Below are 15,563 nucleotides of genomic sequence, written 5' to 3' on the forward strand. Positions count from 1 at the left end.
ATATTGTTGATCTTGTCGCTTGTCTGATGGACCAAGGCATCGGCTTTCTTGCACCAAACTCTCACTGCATGTACATAATTGCCATGAAAAAAATCTTACTTTAATTATGTCATTCTTGACAACTGTTTCTCTATTGGAAGTTCACAAAGGCTCCTCCGTCAACAAGTATTTGGGATCCGGTCACGTAACCTGATAGATCCGATGCGAGGAAGACTGCCGGGCCCGCGAGATCCTGCTTAGGCGTTAGTGATCCATTTCCAGCGTTGTTGTGACCATCGAGAAGCAGGAGTGAGTAGGTGACACATAAACAAGGAAGCGAAATGGAGAAAAGGCAAAGCAGAACAACGCAGGGGGAAAACTCACATGCGGCACGCCCAACCTCCTCAACGGCACCCGTCCCTCCATATACCTCAACTTCCCCTCATCGCTAAGATCTTCCTCATTCAACGCCGTCCTGATCGTCCCGGGAAGCAGCGCATTACACCTGATCCCATAAGGTCCCAACGCACACGCACAGCTTTGGATCAGCGACGAGACGCCCGCTTTGGTCGGCGTGTAATGCGTCTGTCCTGCTCCGCCTACTAGGGCGCTGATGCTTGAGATGCCGATGATGGAGCCGCCTTGGGGGGTTTGTGAGACCATTTGGCGCGCTGCTGCTTGGATTGCGAGGAAGGCGCCGGTCAGGTTGATGTCGATTGTGGATTTTAGGAGGTCCGGGGGGAGGCTGTGGGGTTTAGAATGTTTGGTCAATGTCTTGGATATGATAGTGTTGTGCGTTTCTGGTGTTCTTGTGTTTGCTTCGATTCCATCTTTCTGTGTCTCGGGTGTGGGAATGGCTCTGGTCCCCAGGGAGAGGAAACTCAAGTCCACTCGCCCCATCACCGCACACCATTCATACAAGAGAAAGGAACCCCAACCAAAAAGCGAACGTAAGTAAAGAAGACGTAGGAAAGATACTCACCTCAGAAACTCCGCAAATTGGCACACGCCAGCATTATTAACAAAAACATCCAACCTGCCCCATTTCCGCACCACCGCATCAATAAACCCCGTCCCCGTCTCGACCTTGGACACATCCCCCGCGAAACCAATGAGTCTGCTTCTTCTCTCATCTGCGTCGTCGCCATCGCCGCCGACTTCTTGCACGAGTGACTCGAATGCGGCTTCGGATGCTGCGTCGGGGTAGTAGTTCACGGCTACTTTTGCGCCTTGTCGGATGTATTCGAGGGCTATTGCGCGGCCGATGCCGGTCACGGCGCCGGTTATTGCTGTTACTTTTTCGTGCAGCAGGGCGGGTGACATGTTTGTTTGTTATTGGGGTTGGATTATGGGGATGCTTGGTTACTTCTTTCGGGTTCGAATATGCGTGTGAGAGATCCAGAGAGGAGAGGAAGAGTGAGCAAGTGGATCGAGTCACTTGGGAATAACAATGAGGCAGGCAGCTATATCATATCAAGTATGATCCGTGGTCTGATGTCTTGCGATTGACAACCGATATACCTTATCCCGGGGCCTCGTGTGTCTCTTTAGGTTCGTTTTGTAGGAAGCAACAAGAATAACGCAGGAGAAGATCACGACCAGGTGTCTTTCGGCACCTTCGCTGTTCTTTATCCATTTCTATATAGTCGACTTACTAACTTCCTCGCTCGGACTCTGTTCCCCGTGTTCCCCCAGGAAAAAGTCGCGGTCATGGTGGAGTGTGGTTTTGGTTTTCCCCACATCTCGGGGTAATGAGTACCGTGAGGAGCGAGAGCGAGTGACTGGGTGATGGGCTGGCCGTCTCGGATTGTTCGAGTAATTCCTTGCATCTCTAACAGGAGCAGGGTGCCTTCTCTGTCTTTTCCCTTCTTGGTAGCCGCTTCTGTGCGACTGTGTTTGTAGTTGAGAAGGTTTCGGTGTGGTGTGTGTATACTGTATTAATTTTGGAAACCTGTTCATTGATATCAATCACTTCCATAATACTACAGCGAGTATAGACTCAAGAATACAGTGACCTCTCGTATAGAAGTCACCACTTTGGATTTTCCAGATCAAGGATCCGGAGACACAATGGCTGAACGCAGTACGTAGGTCACAAGTCTGATTGCGTGAAGAACAATTGAAAAGATGAGGGCATAATCACTTAGGTAGACCACTTCGATTGCGATAGTATTCTACGAATTAATCGGGATAAGGGGGACCCTGTCCATACTGCAGATTTCTAGATATCATGATGCTCCTCCCGTATACACTCAATCGTCGAAGCCACCGAATTCGCCTTCCGAGCCCGAGCCAACTTCTTCACGCTGCTGATTCTTGCTTGCGGCCACGGCCCCTTTCCTGTTGTTTTCCATCTTCCTGATATAACCACTCTTGGTACTGATGCGAGTCTTGCCGGCGCCCGTCTTGGTGTCTTTGCCAGTGGCAGATCTCCTCGACTCGATTCCACGCTTCTTGAGCTGTTGCCTGTCACGTTTACTCGGAGTGGGCAAGGCGTCGAGCAGCCATTGTTGTACATCTTTCGAGCTTCCTGTCGAACCCCGGAGCTTTTGGCTTGCCGCTATAAGATTGGCCACGGTCTTGATGGTGGCAACATCGTCGTCGGTGTAGTATGTAAGCGCGACACCACCTTCCCTGCCTGCTCTGCCGGTTCGTCCGACGCGATGGACGTATGCCGCCGCGGACGTGGGTACATCGTAATTGACGACACCGTTGATACCACGGAAATCAACACCACGAGAAAGCAGATCGGTGGTGATGAGGAGCCAGACTTCACCTTTACGGAAGCGCGTCATGATATTGTCACGAGCCACCTCGGACAAGTCCGAATGCAGAACAGCAATTCTCGAGATACCACCTGCTTCCGGAGGAATATCATACTGCAACTCCGAGTGCAATGCGGCTGCCCGATCGATGGTTTGGGTGAAAATAAGAAAAGGGGCGCGAAGGACGGGGTGGTCGTTGGCGTTCGTAGGGGTTGGGTGTAGGAGTTGGCGAAGAGCCATTAGTTTTCCTTGTTCAGTGGCAGCGTAGATGAGTTGGTGGTCGATGTTGGGCACAGCAGAATCTTTGAGGCCGACCACGAGACGCACTAAGGGTGCTTCAGATAACGTTGAGCCATTGGCTTTCAGTCTTTTCGCACGTGCATCCATAGTCGATTTGACAAGCTCTTCGATGTTCGAGCCCATTGTAGCTGACCAGAAACTGACTCGCAATGCAGGACTAGAAAGCGCGTTCCACACCGAAAGTGTCTGTTCTCTGAAAAGAGGGTCCAACAGAACGTCAGCTTCATCAAGGATCAAGAAACGGAAGTCTGTCCAGCCGGACTCTACAGCTGAGGATGCAGATCCAAGAGCGTTGAGAAGTGCTGCAGGAGTTGAGACCAGGACATCAGCTTTGACCGCTGGGACAGCACCCTCTTGATCCGTCGCAGAATCACCTGCACTCCCACTAAGACGCATGCCTTTTCGGACATTGGTGATCCTGACTCCGGTGTTGAGTGCTAGCTTCCTGCCCTCGTTTGCAATTTGACTCGCAAGCTCCTTGGTCGGAGCTAGCACAATGGCGCGTGAGGCGGGTTGAGTGGACGACGAGGACTGGTCTTGCTTCGAGTGGTGTCGCAGCTGCATGATGGCCTTGATTAGAGGAATCATGAAAGCCAGGGTCTTGCCACTGCCCGTGGGAGCGATGGTCAACAGGTCTATAGCAATAGATTCGGAGGACACATCGACAGCTGTATTCGAAACTGAAGTGGTCTTAGTGGCTTCGGTATAAGTTGATGGATCAAGCAGGAGTGGCAAGGCAGCAAGTTGGACCTCAGTAGTGGTGGTGTAACCCTGGTCTTCAATGTTTTGAGCAAGCGTGCGCGGTAAGTGATGTGTAGAGCGAAGACGACGAAAGTCAGTGACGGGAGAAGGATAAAGCTGTTCCCGATGTTTTGTTGATGAAGCTGACGAGGAACTGCTCTTTTTGTCCGATTTCTTGCTCTTGCTCTTGTCTTTACTTTTTTGAACCACAGGAGTCTCATCAGAAGAGGTATGCCTCAGAAGAGTGACCTTGACTTTATGACTCTTCAACAATTCTTTATATCCCTCCTGGCTAATCTTCTCTTGTTCTACAGGAGCCACGTCCTTCTCCACAGCTACTGGTGCATCAATTGCAGAGGCTTTAGACTCTCCATTTGAATTTGCGCCAGCTCCTCCGGATCCACCAAAGAAATCTAGAGCAGGCGCATTCCTCAGACTCGCATCTTGCACATCCGATCCCCTTTTTCGTTTGCGGTTGGCTGTTGATTTATCCTGGAAAAGTTGTGGATTGTTGGCGGGCCCAGCAGAAGGCCTCAGTTGACCATTTCCATTTCCAGGCTGTGTCTTTTTATTTGTCTTGATGGACCGTGTTAGTAGCCGTAATGGATCCATGACAGGCGTCTGAAATATCTGTTAGAGGTTTGAAGCCTATTGTTGCGGTATGTGAAGTCGGAAGATATTTATATAAAATGTGCACCTTCCGCCATAAACTTTTGTTTCGAGTCTCTGATTTTCCCTTAAGGGAATCGTCCATCTTATCTTATCTGATGATTATCATGTCACGTGCGGCGAATTTCCGCCCGTCGCGACTTGTGCCTAGTACATGATCTTATACTGCTATTGGGGCTTAAGAAATCGGTTATTGGAGTATTGGGACACTGTCCAAGAGCACCCGATCGAAGCATGACATGTATACTGTCTTGTTGCAAGTGATTGACATTTCACGCACGTGTGGCGAAGAAGCCTGTTTGGGAAGGAAATCTGTTCGTTGTCCGTCTAGACTGATGTACAAGTTCTACAGAAATGCACACCCGTCGATTGTGTGCAAGCGCTGTATTTTACACCTCTCTGCCTACTGCATTCCTCCTCGAATCTACCATCGAGCATTCCCACCGACCTTTTGTCATTGTCTGGCACTCCATCTAGTGAAGTATCTAGTGGTGCGCGGTGGCGCTTGATCGGTAGCCGATCACCTTGAAGCGTCCGAGCATCTCACCAACGGTGAAGAAACCAACCACCTCGGCGACGACGACACCGGCAGTCGCGAGCTGCTGGGTGTCCATGCTGCGGAGCTTGCTGAGGGACTGGAAGGGGTTTGATGCGCCTGCTGCGCTGGGGTTTTTCACAGCGTTGAGGATGTTCTGTCCATACTGTTGGAAAGTAGCCATGTTACTGTTATATAATCAGTAAATGAATAATTGATGTTTTGTGACATTGTCGCTACTGACGGAGGGCTCATCTTCTGTCCGTGAAACACGAGCTTGCCGAGCTCAAGGCCGACCTTGGAGTAGTAGACAGTAGGAGGGACGAGGGCTGTCGTTCAAAGTCACGTTAGCGCTCATGATTCGCTCAATGGATATGTTTCCACAGTCTCGGAAGAGATTGCAAGGGTAGCCAACGACGCCCGAGATCAAGTCTTTCGCAAGGAGAGCTGCTCCATCACGCCGGCCCAGCTGTGATGGGACTGGATGTACGGAAGTCTCGCGTCAGGCCTGTCCGAGACCAGAGTCCATACAAAGCAGCCGACTCTTTCTTCACTCGCGACAGACATCGCTCAATGGCAACAGGGTGCTGTGGCGGCTGGGGAGACGTACACTGAACGAAGCCAATCAATTTTCCGGTGCGGCCGCCAATGCTGTTGAGGGCGCTGCCAGCGCTGCTCAGGGCAGATCCAGCGGTGGATGTGACTTTGGAAAGACCTTGCGAAGCGCTTGAAGCGGCGGATCCGGCGGTCTCCTTTGCCTTCGCTGAGGCGGCCTCGGTGGTGGTGGAAGCATGGCGCAGTGTCATGCGTCCAACTTGCGGCCGGCGCAGGATCATACGGGTGACGGCGAGAGACATTGTGTAGGAGGAGGCCACGGGGTGGAGTGCAAAGAGAGGCGAAATGGAGGAATTGAGTCGGTCGACGATCAGCTGTGAATACCTTTACAAAGACCGTGGCCGGCTGAGATAATAACAATACAATGGAATAATCTCACGTCCGTCTTTCTGCTTGTGCTTGCTTGATCTGAACTTGCAACGGCACTTTCCTGACCGAAGGTCCGTGCACAACTCACCACTGCACTGCTGTTGGTCTTCTCTCTCTGTTCATCATGTGCCGTTTTGCAAGGCAATCATAATGTGCATCCGAGTTGCTCTACCTTTTCGTCGACAACCGGAGAAACACCCTACAGTGACAGATCGGGTGCGAAAGGTCATCCACGCATCTCAACTATGCAGCCTTGTTGTTTCCATCTCGAAAAGGACTGTCTTCATCTCGAAAAGGACGGCGGCACACAGTGCTGTCAGGCGCTGTCGGGGCTAGAACTCACATTGTTAATCCCTCTTTCCAGTCACAGATCATGCCCCTGCTTCGTCGATTGTTTCCAGCGGCTTCTCGACTCTGCTCTATCTATGAAGCATCTGTCAGGCGGAGGCTAGAGCAAGGTATGTGAGCTCGCTATGTTGATCATCTCCGGATCTCGGTTTGATGAGCAGACTCGAAACAGAAATACTGGTAAGCAACACTGCAGCATGTAATGGCTCGGGTCGTCGGACCATGCGTGTTACGCATACCTTCTTCTGTATGCATGATCCTACGACCTGCACTTTTCAGATCCGCTGGTGCCGCATCGTTCGCATGCAAAAGCTGCGGCTACACCGTAGGTGCAGCTTAGCACCCTGCTCGACGGAGCACCTCATACAATAGCTCATGGTGTCAAGTCCGCGTGCCCAGGTCACTCGATCGAGATATGTCGTGACTATGAGATACTTCAGTCACTATTTTCCTGCAATCCCACTAACCAAGCCGCATACTATACTTGTACCTCATGCCTGGCCTCCTTATCGATAGCCTCGGCATCATGTTGTACAAGTGTCTTGTCAAAGGTTCCCAATCGGCTTGATTCACTCGTGAGATCGCGCTCTACAGCCAATGGACTAACAGAGGCAATGCCCAGCATGCCCACTGGCCTAAGCGAGACTTGACCAGCGGACAGACTTAGCGAATCGTCTCAGCATTACAGAGACCGCAGCACAAATGCAGAGCAAAAGCACACGACTCTCGAAGCTGCCTCATGAAGAACCAGAGACTCCGACCGAAACCAGATGCTTCTGTGATAGCATGTATCGCTGCACGATACCGACCATGTACTCTATACTCCGTGACCGTTGTAGAGGTGCAGTACTGTAGCTTACCTTACCTTATCAATTGTACCCCATAAGCGAAAACCCTTCGGGCTTCGGGAATCCCGCTTAAGGCATGTCGTCAAGTCGCATGCGATACTATACTTCGCCGCATGCTCGCTTTGGTGCGCACATCACAATAGAGTAGCATGTGTCAGTCGTCGGTGTTGCATAGCGGAACGGGGAAGTGAGTCCCGTTCGATGATCACCGAAGCCACAATCGCGGTCCCCCAGATAATGGTTTAATCCCTCTCGATGTTTTGTAAACGCTGGACGGATCGTGAAAGTCTCAATGGAATCACCTGCTCGTAATACGGGAACGTGAGCTCTGTCGCGTGATATGAGAGGCCCCGAGAGGGTCCAACTACAGCCTCCAAGCTTGCTCCACATCAATGGTCTCGTCACGGTCCAAAGAGGCTACTCGCCAGTAGATACCAACCTTGTCCTTTCCCTGAAAAAGGGTCGTAGAGCAGTGCGTGCAGCGTCCTGCGCGGCAGCCGTGCGCTCACGTTTAATGGCTTTCTACCTGCATGAGAATTGAGCAGTCATGCAAGACTGATTGCGCATCCGCTGACCCACACCCGCTTTCTTCACGCTTGTCGATACTGGGTGGTAATCAAGTCTTACTTGTGCTAACAAAACTACGCCGACCGAACCGATTAGGATCCTCAGACCTCCCGAATATATCAATAAACAGAGCTTACGTCTCGCTTCATTTCCTTTGCCCACATCGAGATTGCGCCTCTTTTTTCATCCAGCCAAAATGAAAGCGAAACAGGATCCTCAACGACACGTCTTCATCCCGCCGAGGTAATCATATCGGTGCTGAATGCATATTATACCTGTCTGCATGCGGTAGGCGTATAGAATAAAGCTTGTCAGGTAAGGTAGGCTGCACCCGGCAACAGAATGCCTCCGCGCTTATGCCATGCTCTGGCGTTGATAATGCGCAAGTGTCTCTACGCACCGCTTGGGCCACCCACACTAGCGCAGGTCGTTGTAGTGAGACCGCATTGCCGTCTCCATGCTCTATCGACGATGAATTGCACTCTTGCACTTGGTTGCGTTCTGTATGTGGACTGGCGAAGTCATGCTAAGCTTGCCTAGAGTCGTCCCGGCTGGAGGATATGAACGACCCAACAGACGAAAGTCGACCTGTCGTAAATGCTTATACAAGTACGGTCCGGAGTAACAGCCGTAGAGCTCTCGATGCCCTTGCGTCTTTTGTGGATAATAATGTTGGCCGAGCCACATCTCCATGCCCTTTACGATCAGTAACAGTGCGCAGATCAGGCCCATGCGCGGCAGACGGTAGACCCCTCATTCGCCATGAACTAACTTAGCTTGCTTCGCACGAGCACTCTGCCTTCCCCACCTCAAAGCGGGCTGGCCGGTTATACTCATGATATGTACGAAAAAGGTGGATGGATGTGGATAGTGCGTGGTGTCCGGCGGATGATAGCTTGATGCAGGCGCCTCAGCAAGACTCCGTCCACTTCTTGACGCCTCTCATTATCTTCTGATCTCATCATGCCATGCCGCTATTATCCACTACGCGAGGGTTCACGAGCCCTGTGAAAATGATAGCCTGCAGCTATATCACCTGGCTGCCCCTCTGGCGCTGCCTCTTTTTCTTCAATGCCATTGCTCAGACTCTCGTTTTCGCATCATGGGCTTGTCTTGGGAGGCGTCTGCCATTGTCTTGTTGTCAGTATCACCGATTTCCTTGATCACAAGTCTTGTGCCAAGTTCCAATGGCACACCCCTTCTTGAGGAGAACGTTTGACTAAACTACGAACTTGCAGCATATTTCGTTATTTCCGTCTAGTCGTCAACATAATTTCGCATTGGACTTTTAAGCCAATCCCAATCCCATTGAATCCCAATTACACCTCGGAAGATGTCACAGTCATTATCCCAACCATTGATGGTGACGGGGATGAACTCCGTCGCACCATCAAGACTTGTCTAGCCACCCAGCCCTTCGAAGTCATCATCGTCACCATTGATGCTAACATCAAGGTTGCATGGCGAATGGCGGCTTCTATCAATAGCAAGAAGATCCGCGTGGTCAGCATTCCTAAAGCCAACAAGCGCAGCCAAATGTGCGAAGCGATCCCCAGAGTCATGACAAAGATCACGGTCTTTGCAGACGACGATGTCATCTGGCCTCCGGCAGTCCTTCAATGGATGCTTGCCCCTTTTGAGGACGAGAAGATGGGTGGTGTGGGCACGTCTCAGAGGCTTATGCGGCCGGACAAGCCTAGCTTGTGGAGCTTTCTTGGCTCTCTGTATTTAGAGCGACGCAACTTTGATTGTTCGGCTTGTCTGCATATGGATGGTGGCCTGCCTTGCTTGTCAGGAAGGACCGTAGCGTATCGCACCGAAATCTTGCAAGATGAAGCTTTCACTTTTGGCTTTTCCCACGAAACTTGGGGAACATACCAGTTGAATGCCGATGACGACAACTTCATCACTAGATGGATCTATACACACGGATGGAAGATAACCATGCAGTATCACAAAGCAGCAGAGGTTCAGACTACACTTGAGGACAGCCCCAAATATCTGAAACAGTGCCTCCGCTGGGTACGCAGCAACTGGAGAAGCAACCTGACAAGCATGTTTGTCGAAAGACATTATTGGTGGTATGTACTATAAAACATTGATTTTTTGATTATGAAGAACACAGGAGCTGATCTTGGCGCAGGACACACCCCTGGACGACATATGCTGTTTTCCAAACGACCCTGACTGCATGGGCATTCGTGGATCCCCTTCTGTTCTACCTGTGCTACAAGGCCACAGAATCATGGTCGCCAGAGGATAGACAGCCAGTACTCATTGCTGCTGGCATCTGGATCTTTGTCTTCGCCAAGTCCGTCAAATTGATGGGCCACTTCATCCGATATCCTGCGGATCTCGTCATGTTGCCAATCTCGATTCTTTTTGGATATGTACACGGCATTGTGAAACTGTGTGGTCTATTCACACTCCACGAGGTATGTTGAATGATTATATGCTGAGTCAAGGGCACACGAAAACTAATGAAGAATAGACCGCCTGGGGTAGTCGCGAAGGTGCAGATACCGATGACAGGTACAGAATGATCCGTCTTCCGCCATATGGTGTCGATGGAGAACAGCCCCAAGTGGCTTCGAGCTCAGCGACATCGTTCCAATATGCGCAGCGACTTCCACCTTACGCCCAGAACGAGATTGACGACCACACGCCCCTTCAAATTCGCCCTCATGATTAACGGCGCATCTGAATGCTGTCCTTCAAGGACCACGCACTTCGCACTTTGCAATTCACCGCATTTGTTTTCCACAGCATTAGATGAAAAAATTGTTTGATAGATGGCATAAGCGTTGCGCTCCCTGCCCAGGATCCTTTGGTCGACGAGCCAGAAGTTTGCTTCAGGAGGATAAAAAAGAAGAACGGAAAATCGGCGCTGAGCTTTCGAGTATACCAAAAGGGTCTCACATCGTCGCCACATTTCACTTCGCAGATCCAGCCGGAAGCTGGTCTAATACCTTTATTTCTATTCACTTTCATGTCGAGTTCGGTTGCCTCCTGAACATCAACCCTCCGCCAAGAGATATGCTCAGCTCCGGCAGCATATGCATACATATAGGAGACCTCGAGTTCGGACAGCATGGGATCTGATATTCGGGTTATTTACTGAGCCGGTCAACATATTCAAGAGCTCAGGAACTTCTGTATTCAGACAACCAAAATGTAAATATAGGTTTTATTGCATGCAGTATGTCAGGTACAGATCGCTGTATGCCCGGGCCCTTGATTATGCACGAAATCCTCGTACGTTCCTGCGCAGACCCAGCGTGGGCCCGGGAGGAAAAGATATGTGGATGCTTGCAGTTGCATAGCTGGGGGGCGATCGCCCTCCGGCAGTCGCGCCTGTGGGTGAGTAGGGGGTGAGCATCTTGCATTTGCTTTTGCTTCACTTGCCTTTCTCCGGTAATGTTCTACATATCAATCCATTCAATCTTCATGTCCAATTCCAGACAAGTGGTCTGAGGCAGGCCACACGTGTAGACGGTGAGGTGGTTACGGGTCAAATTTAAACGTGTCTTACTACTGCACACTCACTCCCAGAACCAAGGGCCGAGGGGCCGACTACATGTCCTTTTGGTAGCTCCTAAGAACCACGGGCTAAGCATTGATCGAAGAGGGTGTGTGCAGGGTATTATCTGCGTATATTGGGAAATCTTGATGATAATATTCCCTGGTTTCGCAAGACAGGACGGATTCGAGTGATCCTTCGTGACGAATCACACATCCCAATCTTAGGCAATATTTCACTTTAGTTTGCGAGTATGTACTCTGCACATATAAACATCCATCCACACCAAAACCACATATCACACGTACTCGTACACATATACACACACGCACACACAACGCTCATACATACATACATAAATACGTACACAGACTAGCAGCTTTTCAATTCACCCGAGTAAACAGGTTTATTCCCACAATCGTACAAAAGAGGTCACTTGACGCGAACCGATCTTCTTGACCACACCAATTTTCTCAGCCCTCAACGACGTCCTTCCTTGCCAATGGGACACCTGACCAAGGGTATCGATAGAAAGAATAGTAGTGCCGGAAAAGAAAAACAAGTGACGCGGATACAGTAAATCAACTAAGGTAATCATTATGATTCCTCCTGCGCCCTTTGGCCACTGCGTCTACCGTATCGCACCTCTGGCTGCCGCAGTGGGGTTAGGTGGTGTGCATGTGAAGACGCCATAGAGTCAGTGCACCGGTCAACGCCAAACCCTGACGCTAACAAAGTAAAGTAAACAATAAATATGCTTGCATATGCAAAGTAAGTGTGGTGGTGGTTGGTTTAGTTTAGTTCCTGTACATAGACCGCCGCCCGTGTATGGTGGATTTACGGGTATATACATACGGAGTCGTACAAGTACATTGGGGGAGGGATGGGGACATGATATTGTCGTAAAGTAACTGTAAACGAGTAGTATCCTTTTTTTGTGGCACCCCCCTCTTCTTCGATCACTCCTCCACCCAGCGAGCCCATCCCACTAATTTCTTGTTTCTCCTGCTCATCTTGTCCACCTTTGTAGATTGCGGCGAACCCTCAAGTCCAGCCTGTGGTCCACGCCCGTGGATTGCGAATTTGCAACATGGCGCGCATTGTTTGATGAGCGATCCGCGATCTGCTCTAGAGACACAACATGACTCGTTCGCTGTCTTTATCGCCGAGAGATGGACCACTTTGACTCAAGTCACATTTTCTCTTGTATAAACCTCTTGGCGCGCAACCGAGAACCTGCGAGGCCCGAACCGCTCCGACGGGAGAATGAGGGCTTTTTTTCCCTTGTGTGTTTCAATGAGAACACGGAAGAAGAAGAATGATATCAACGTTTCGCCGAGGTATCCAAGTACCTCGAGAAGGAAGAAACTTTTTTTTCTCTCCAAGTACAGGTAAGGCAGGTACTTGTCAAAGTACAGTAGCCGAGACTGATCCCTACCCGAACCGCGTGGAAGAGTACATATCCGTACAGTTTCTCACTGCCATGTGTTGACTAGCTTGCGATCCTGCCCGGACATGAATAAAGATACCCTGGAGATATCTATTTAGCTTTCCACTTGGGGCGACGTCGTCTCGGCTTTGACCGTAGCCTGACGAAGGCTCTAAAAGATAGTTGAGGGGCTTTTCGGAGAGATTGACCGTGAGCAGATGCCTAGGTGCATTCAAAGCTTCGCCCGATCTACATACATCGCCTACGCATTAGTGCAACACACCCCCACTCACATCGTCAAACCACTCCAAGCTGAATATGCGCGGTGTATCACTGATTAAGCGATCGGGTAAAGGACTAAGCAGTAACGACGATCGAAATATATACTCCCTGAGACACTATTTGTGGGAACACTTGGGTAAGGTTGACGACATACTCTAGATGCCGCTATCCCTTCTTTTTGGATTCTTGACTGGAACCGGTGAGGATGGAATCGAATGTCCGAGTTGGATCGTACACGCTCACAGGTCGTGCCCGTAATGTTCGAGCACCCATCCCGGGAACTGAAAGAGAGGCATCGACAGCTGACACAGGTCTTACACCTGTTGCGAGCGATGTTCTGCTTTGGCTCCTTCCCACGCGTGGAGCTCCGAGTAGGTTAGATGATATCCTCCCATGTTCTTGAGGGAGTTGCAGCGTGGTTGAAGGTTCCTGTTTCCGAGGACGCCATTTCTCAGCCATTCTCCAGCAATGGCTGCGATAGAAAAGCCCTTCAATACCAGGCTCAGCAAGGTCGGCAGGCAGGTTAACAGCAGTACCCGTCTTCACGGTCGGAACCCCTAACGTGGTGCCTGCAGCAGGGGCAGCATCGTCTCTGGCCCACGGGATGCCAGATCTGGGCGGTTCGCACAAGAAGTACTCTACGTCTTTTGTGTGTTCAACGCCAACGCCGTCGACGACAAGAAGCGGCAGTACTTGCAAAAGGGCATAGATGAAGATCCACTGGCCCATCCGATGATCTATTATATCGTCAAGCTTCTTCGAATGGGCGTGCTTGCGCTCCAGATCTTTGAAAGCTTCAGTGAACTCCAATAAGTCCGTTTCGCTGTTTGACGCGGCTGCTAACATTTTGGACACCTCTTCAGGATTTATTTTCTCAGATGTGTTGTCACTTCCACTGCCGGACTTTGGCATAATCGGTAAGTCGAAAGGAATTGCTGGTTTCACAGGAGGAGATGACCGATTATATTCAGCGAAGATTTGTTTCAAAGCCTTGTACCGCGGTTCTCCTGAGTCTTTCAGATCCGCAGAGGGGTCAATCGAACGGTCTACAAGAAGATCATAGGCCGAGCAAAGATCCTGGTATAGGTCTTTCAGTATCAGACGATTTAGTGTGGTTCCGGGTCTAGTTGACTTTGGTGGCCATTTCTTATAACGCTGCTTGTAGAAATGGATATAAAACTTGCGGGTCGTGGAGAAGGAGTCTCTCCAAATATTAAAGTCGACATGTTTCCGCTCGTGTTTGCTGGAAACGATGCCTGAGAACATCGACGGAAACTCGAGAGACTCCAAGGTTTCATTGACAATCGCCACATGCTTCTCCACATTGAAAGCTGCTCGACTCAGACGATTCATAGTCGCTGGACTGATTAGTAAAAGCGCCAGACTCTCACTTTTGCTGATTGACCTGAATTTGCCAGCTGCATGAGTAAATGCCTCATTATAGAGCTTGACACTCCTCATGCGCTCTCCCAATACAACCCCTTGGATCGTCTTTTCGTCAGAGGTTCGCACATCTGCCAGGCCAAACTCGTCTATGTAGGCTTCGAAATTTGCCACTACGACCTCACCGAAAGAAGACCCATCAACATTTGAGAATTCATAAGATTTCAGATGTTGCGCGATCCTGGTGAAGATGTCGAAGACGGACGGGCAGCGCTCTGTCGCGATGAGCGACCTCCCCATCAAAAATGCAAACAGATTGCGGATGGACACCTTGTGCTCCGTTTCATCCGGAAGATCGCCAGAGCCAGTTGAGGGATTGGAGCTAATCGCCGAGGTTTCCATCGGAATGTAGAGATGTTTGGGGGCCTCGGGGTCCGACTCTCCTGTGCTGTCGTCGACCTTTGAGAGCTCAATCAATTTACGCGAAGTTTGAAACAATGAAGATTTCACTCTGAAAGATGCTGGTTTCTCGGAGTCCTGGGGTGATAGGTACACAAAACAGTCCCCTGTGTCGTCCCATATCTCGAGTACCTGACGGAGCTTAGTTTCTTTTCCGAGAAGATATTGAGTTAGAAACTTCTTACCTTGCGAGATTCAAGTATGTCTACCAAATCGTATGGTACTTTCTCGCGATGGCCAGCAACCCACGCCTGCGGGCCCTGGCTGTCGTCATCCTTGTGCTCTGGGAGAATCTGCTTCCTCTCAGGAGTCTCGGCCACTATACTCGGAGGTGTGAAATTCCTTTTGCTGTGTTCACTGTGCAAGCTGCTTGTGGAGGTGTTCAGTGCCCGGAAGATACTGCTGGTTCTACGGGTGAGCATGCCACTTGCAGTAGTAGGCCTTAAAGAGGCTGCATCTGATGCAGAGCCGGACGAGGCATGATTGGCTGAGGCAGGGTTGAGAAGGCCCGCACCTTTACCATGATCACTCTTCTCCGGCTTTACACTCTCTGGATCAGTAGTAGTACGATTTAATTTGCCCCTACTGCGAAAGTTGAACAGTCGTGAATCGCGAAAGGACATCATATTGTTCAAGGCGGTAGAGGTTGGCTGTACCGGAGCGCCAAGGCTGCGGTGCGGTTGGTGGACGGGCCGGAACGCGAGATGACGACCTCTAACCCTGAGCAACGACTACCTTACTCTTAGTAGAATTG

At 50.4% G+C, this 15,563-nt stretch overlaps 5 protein-coding genes across 6 annotated transcripts; 1 reads left to right on the forward strand and 4 right to left on the reverse strand.

Annotated features, from left to right (window-relative positions):
* Positions 1-130: 130 nt before the first annotated feature.
* Positions 131-1,302, reverse strand: AAFC00_003530 (uncharacterized protein; the record flags this gene model as incomplete). The annotated part of the gene is made up of 3 exons (XM_069343013.1): positions 131-232; positions 364-724; positions 962-1,302. The coding sequence occupies 3 exons, from the start codon at positions 1,300-1,302 to the stop codon at positions 131-133; spliced, it is 804 nt and encodes a 267-aa protein (XP_069200828.1).
* A 929-nt stretch (positions 1,303-2,231) lies between these two features.
* AAFC00_003531 (uncharacterized protein) lies at positions 2,232-4,397 on the reverse strand (the record flags this gene model as incomplete). The annotated part of the gene is made up of 1 exon (XM_069343014.1): positions 2,232-4,397. The coding sequence occupies one exon, from the start codon at positions 4,395-4,397 to the stop codon at positions 2,232-2,234; it is 2,166 nt and encodes a 721-aa protein (XP_069200829.1).
* A 542-nt stretch (positions 4,398-4,939) lies between these two features.
* AAFC00_003532 (uncharacterized protein) lies at positions 4,940-5,846 on the reverse strand (the record flags this gene model as incomplete). The annotated part of the gene is made up of 3 exons (XM_069343015.1): positions 4,940-5,177; positions 5,234-5,318; positions 5,600-5,846. 3 exons carry the CDS (start codon positions 5,844-5,846, stop codon positions 4,940-4,942), a joined length of 570 nt encoding a protein of 189 aa, XP_069200830.1.
* A 2,992-nt stretch (positions 5,847-8,838) lies between these two features.
* Positions 8,839-10,428, forward strand: AAFC00_003533 (uncharacterized protein; the record flags this gene model as incomplete). Its single annotated transcript, XM_069343016.1, has 4 exons — positions 8,839-8,876; positions 8,975-9,817; positions 9,880-10,171; positions 10,228-10,428. The coding sequence occupies 4 exons, from the start codon at positions 8,839-8,841 to the stop codon at positions 10,426-10,428; spliced, it is 1,374 nt and encodes a 457-aa protein (XP_069200831.1).
* A 2,704-nt stretch (positions 10,429-13,132) lies between these two features.
* On the reverse strand, positions 13,133-15,435 carry AAFC00_003534 (uncharacterized protein; the record flags this gene model as incomplete). 2 transcript variants are annotated; one of them, XM_069343018.1, is made up of 2 exons in its annotated part: positions 13,133-14,941; positions 14,995-15,435. In XM_069343018.1, the coding sequence occupies 2 exons, from the start codon at positions 15,433-15,435 to the stop codon at positions 13,133-13,135; spliced, it is 2,250 nt and encodes a 749-aa protein (XP_069200833.1). The 2 variants fall into 2 exon arrangements, with proteins under 2 accessions (XP_069200833.1, XP_069200832.1); XM_069343017.1 differs by having other exon boundaries at positions 14,995-15,231.
* Between the last annotated feature and the right edge of the window lie 128 nt (positions 15,436-15,563).

This window comes from Neodothiora populina (genome assembly GCF_041146345.1).
Source record: "Neodothiora populina strain CPC 39397 chromosome Unknown canker_contig_16, whole genome shotgun sequence".
Lineage (NCBI taxonomy): Eukaryota > Fungi > Ascomycota > Dothideomycetes > Dothideales > Dothioraceae > Neodothiora > Neodothiora populina.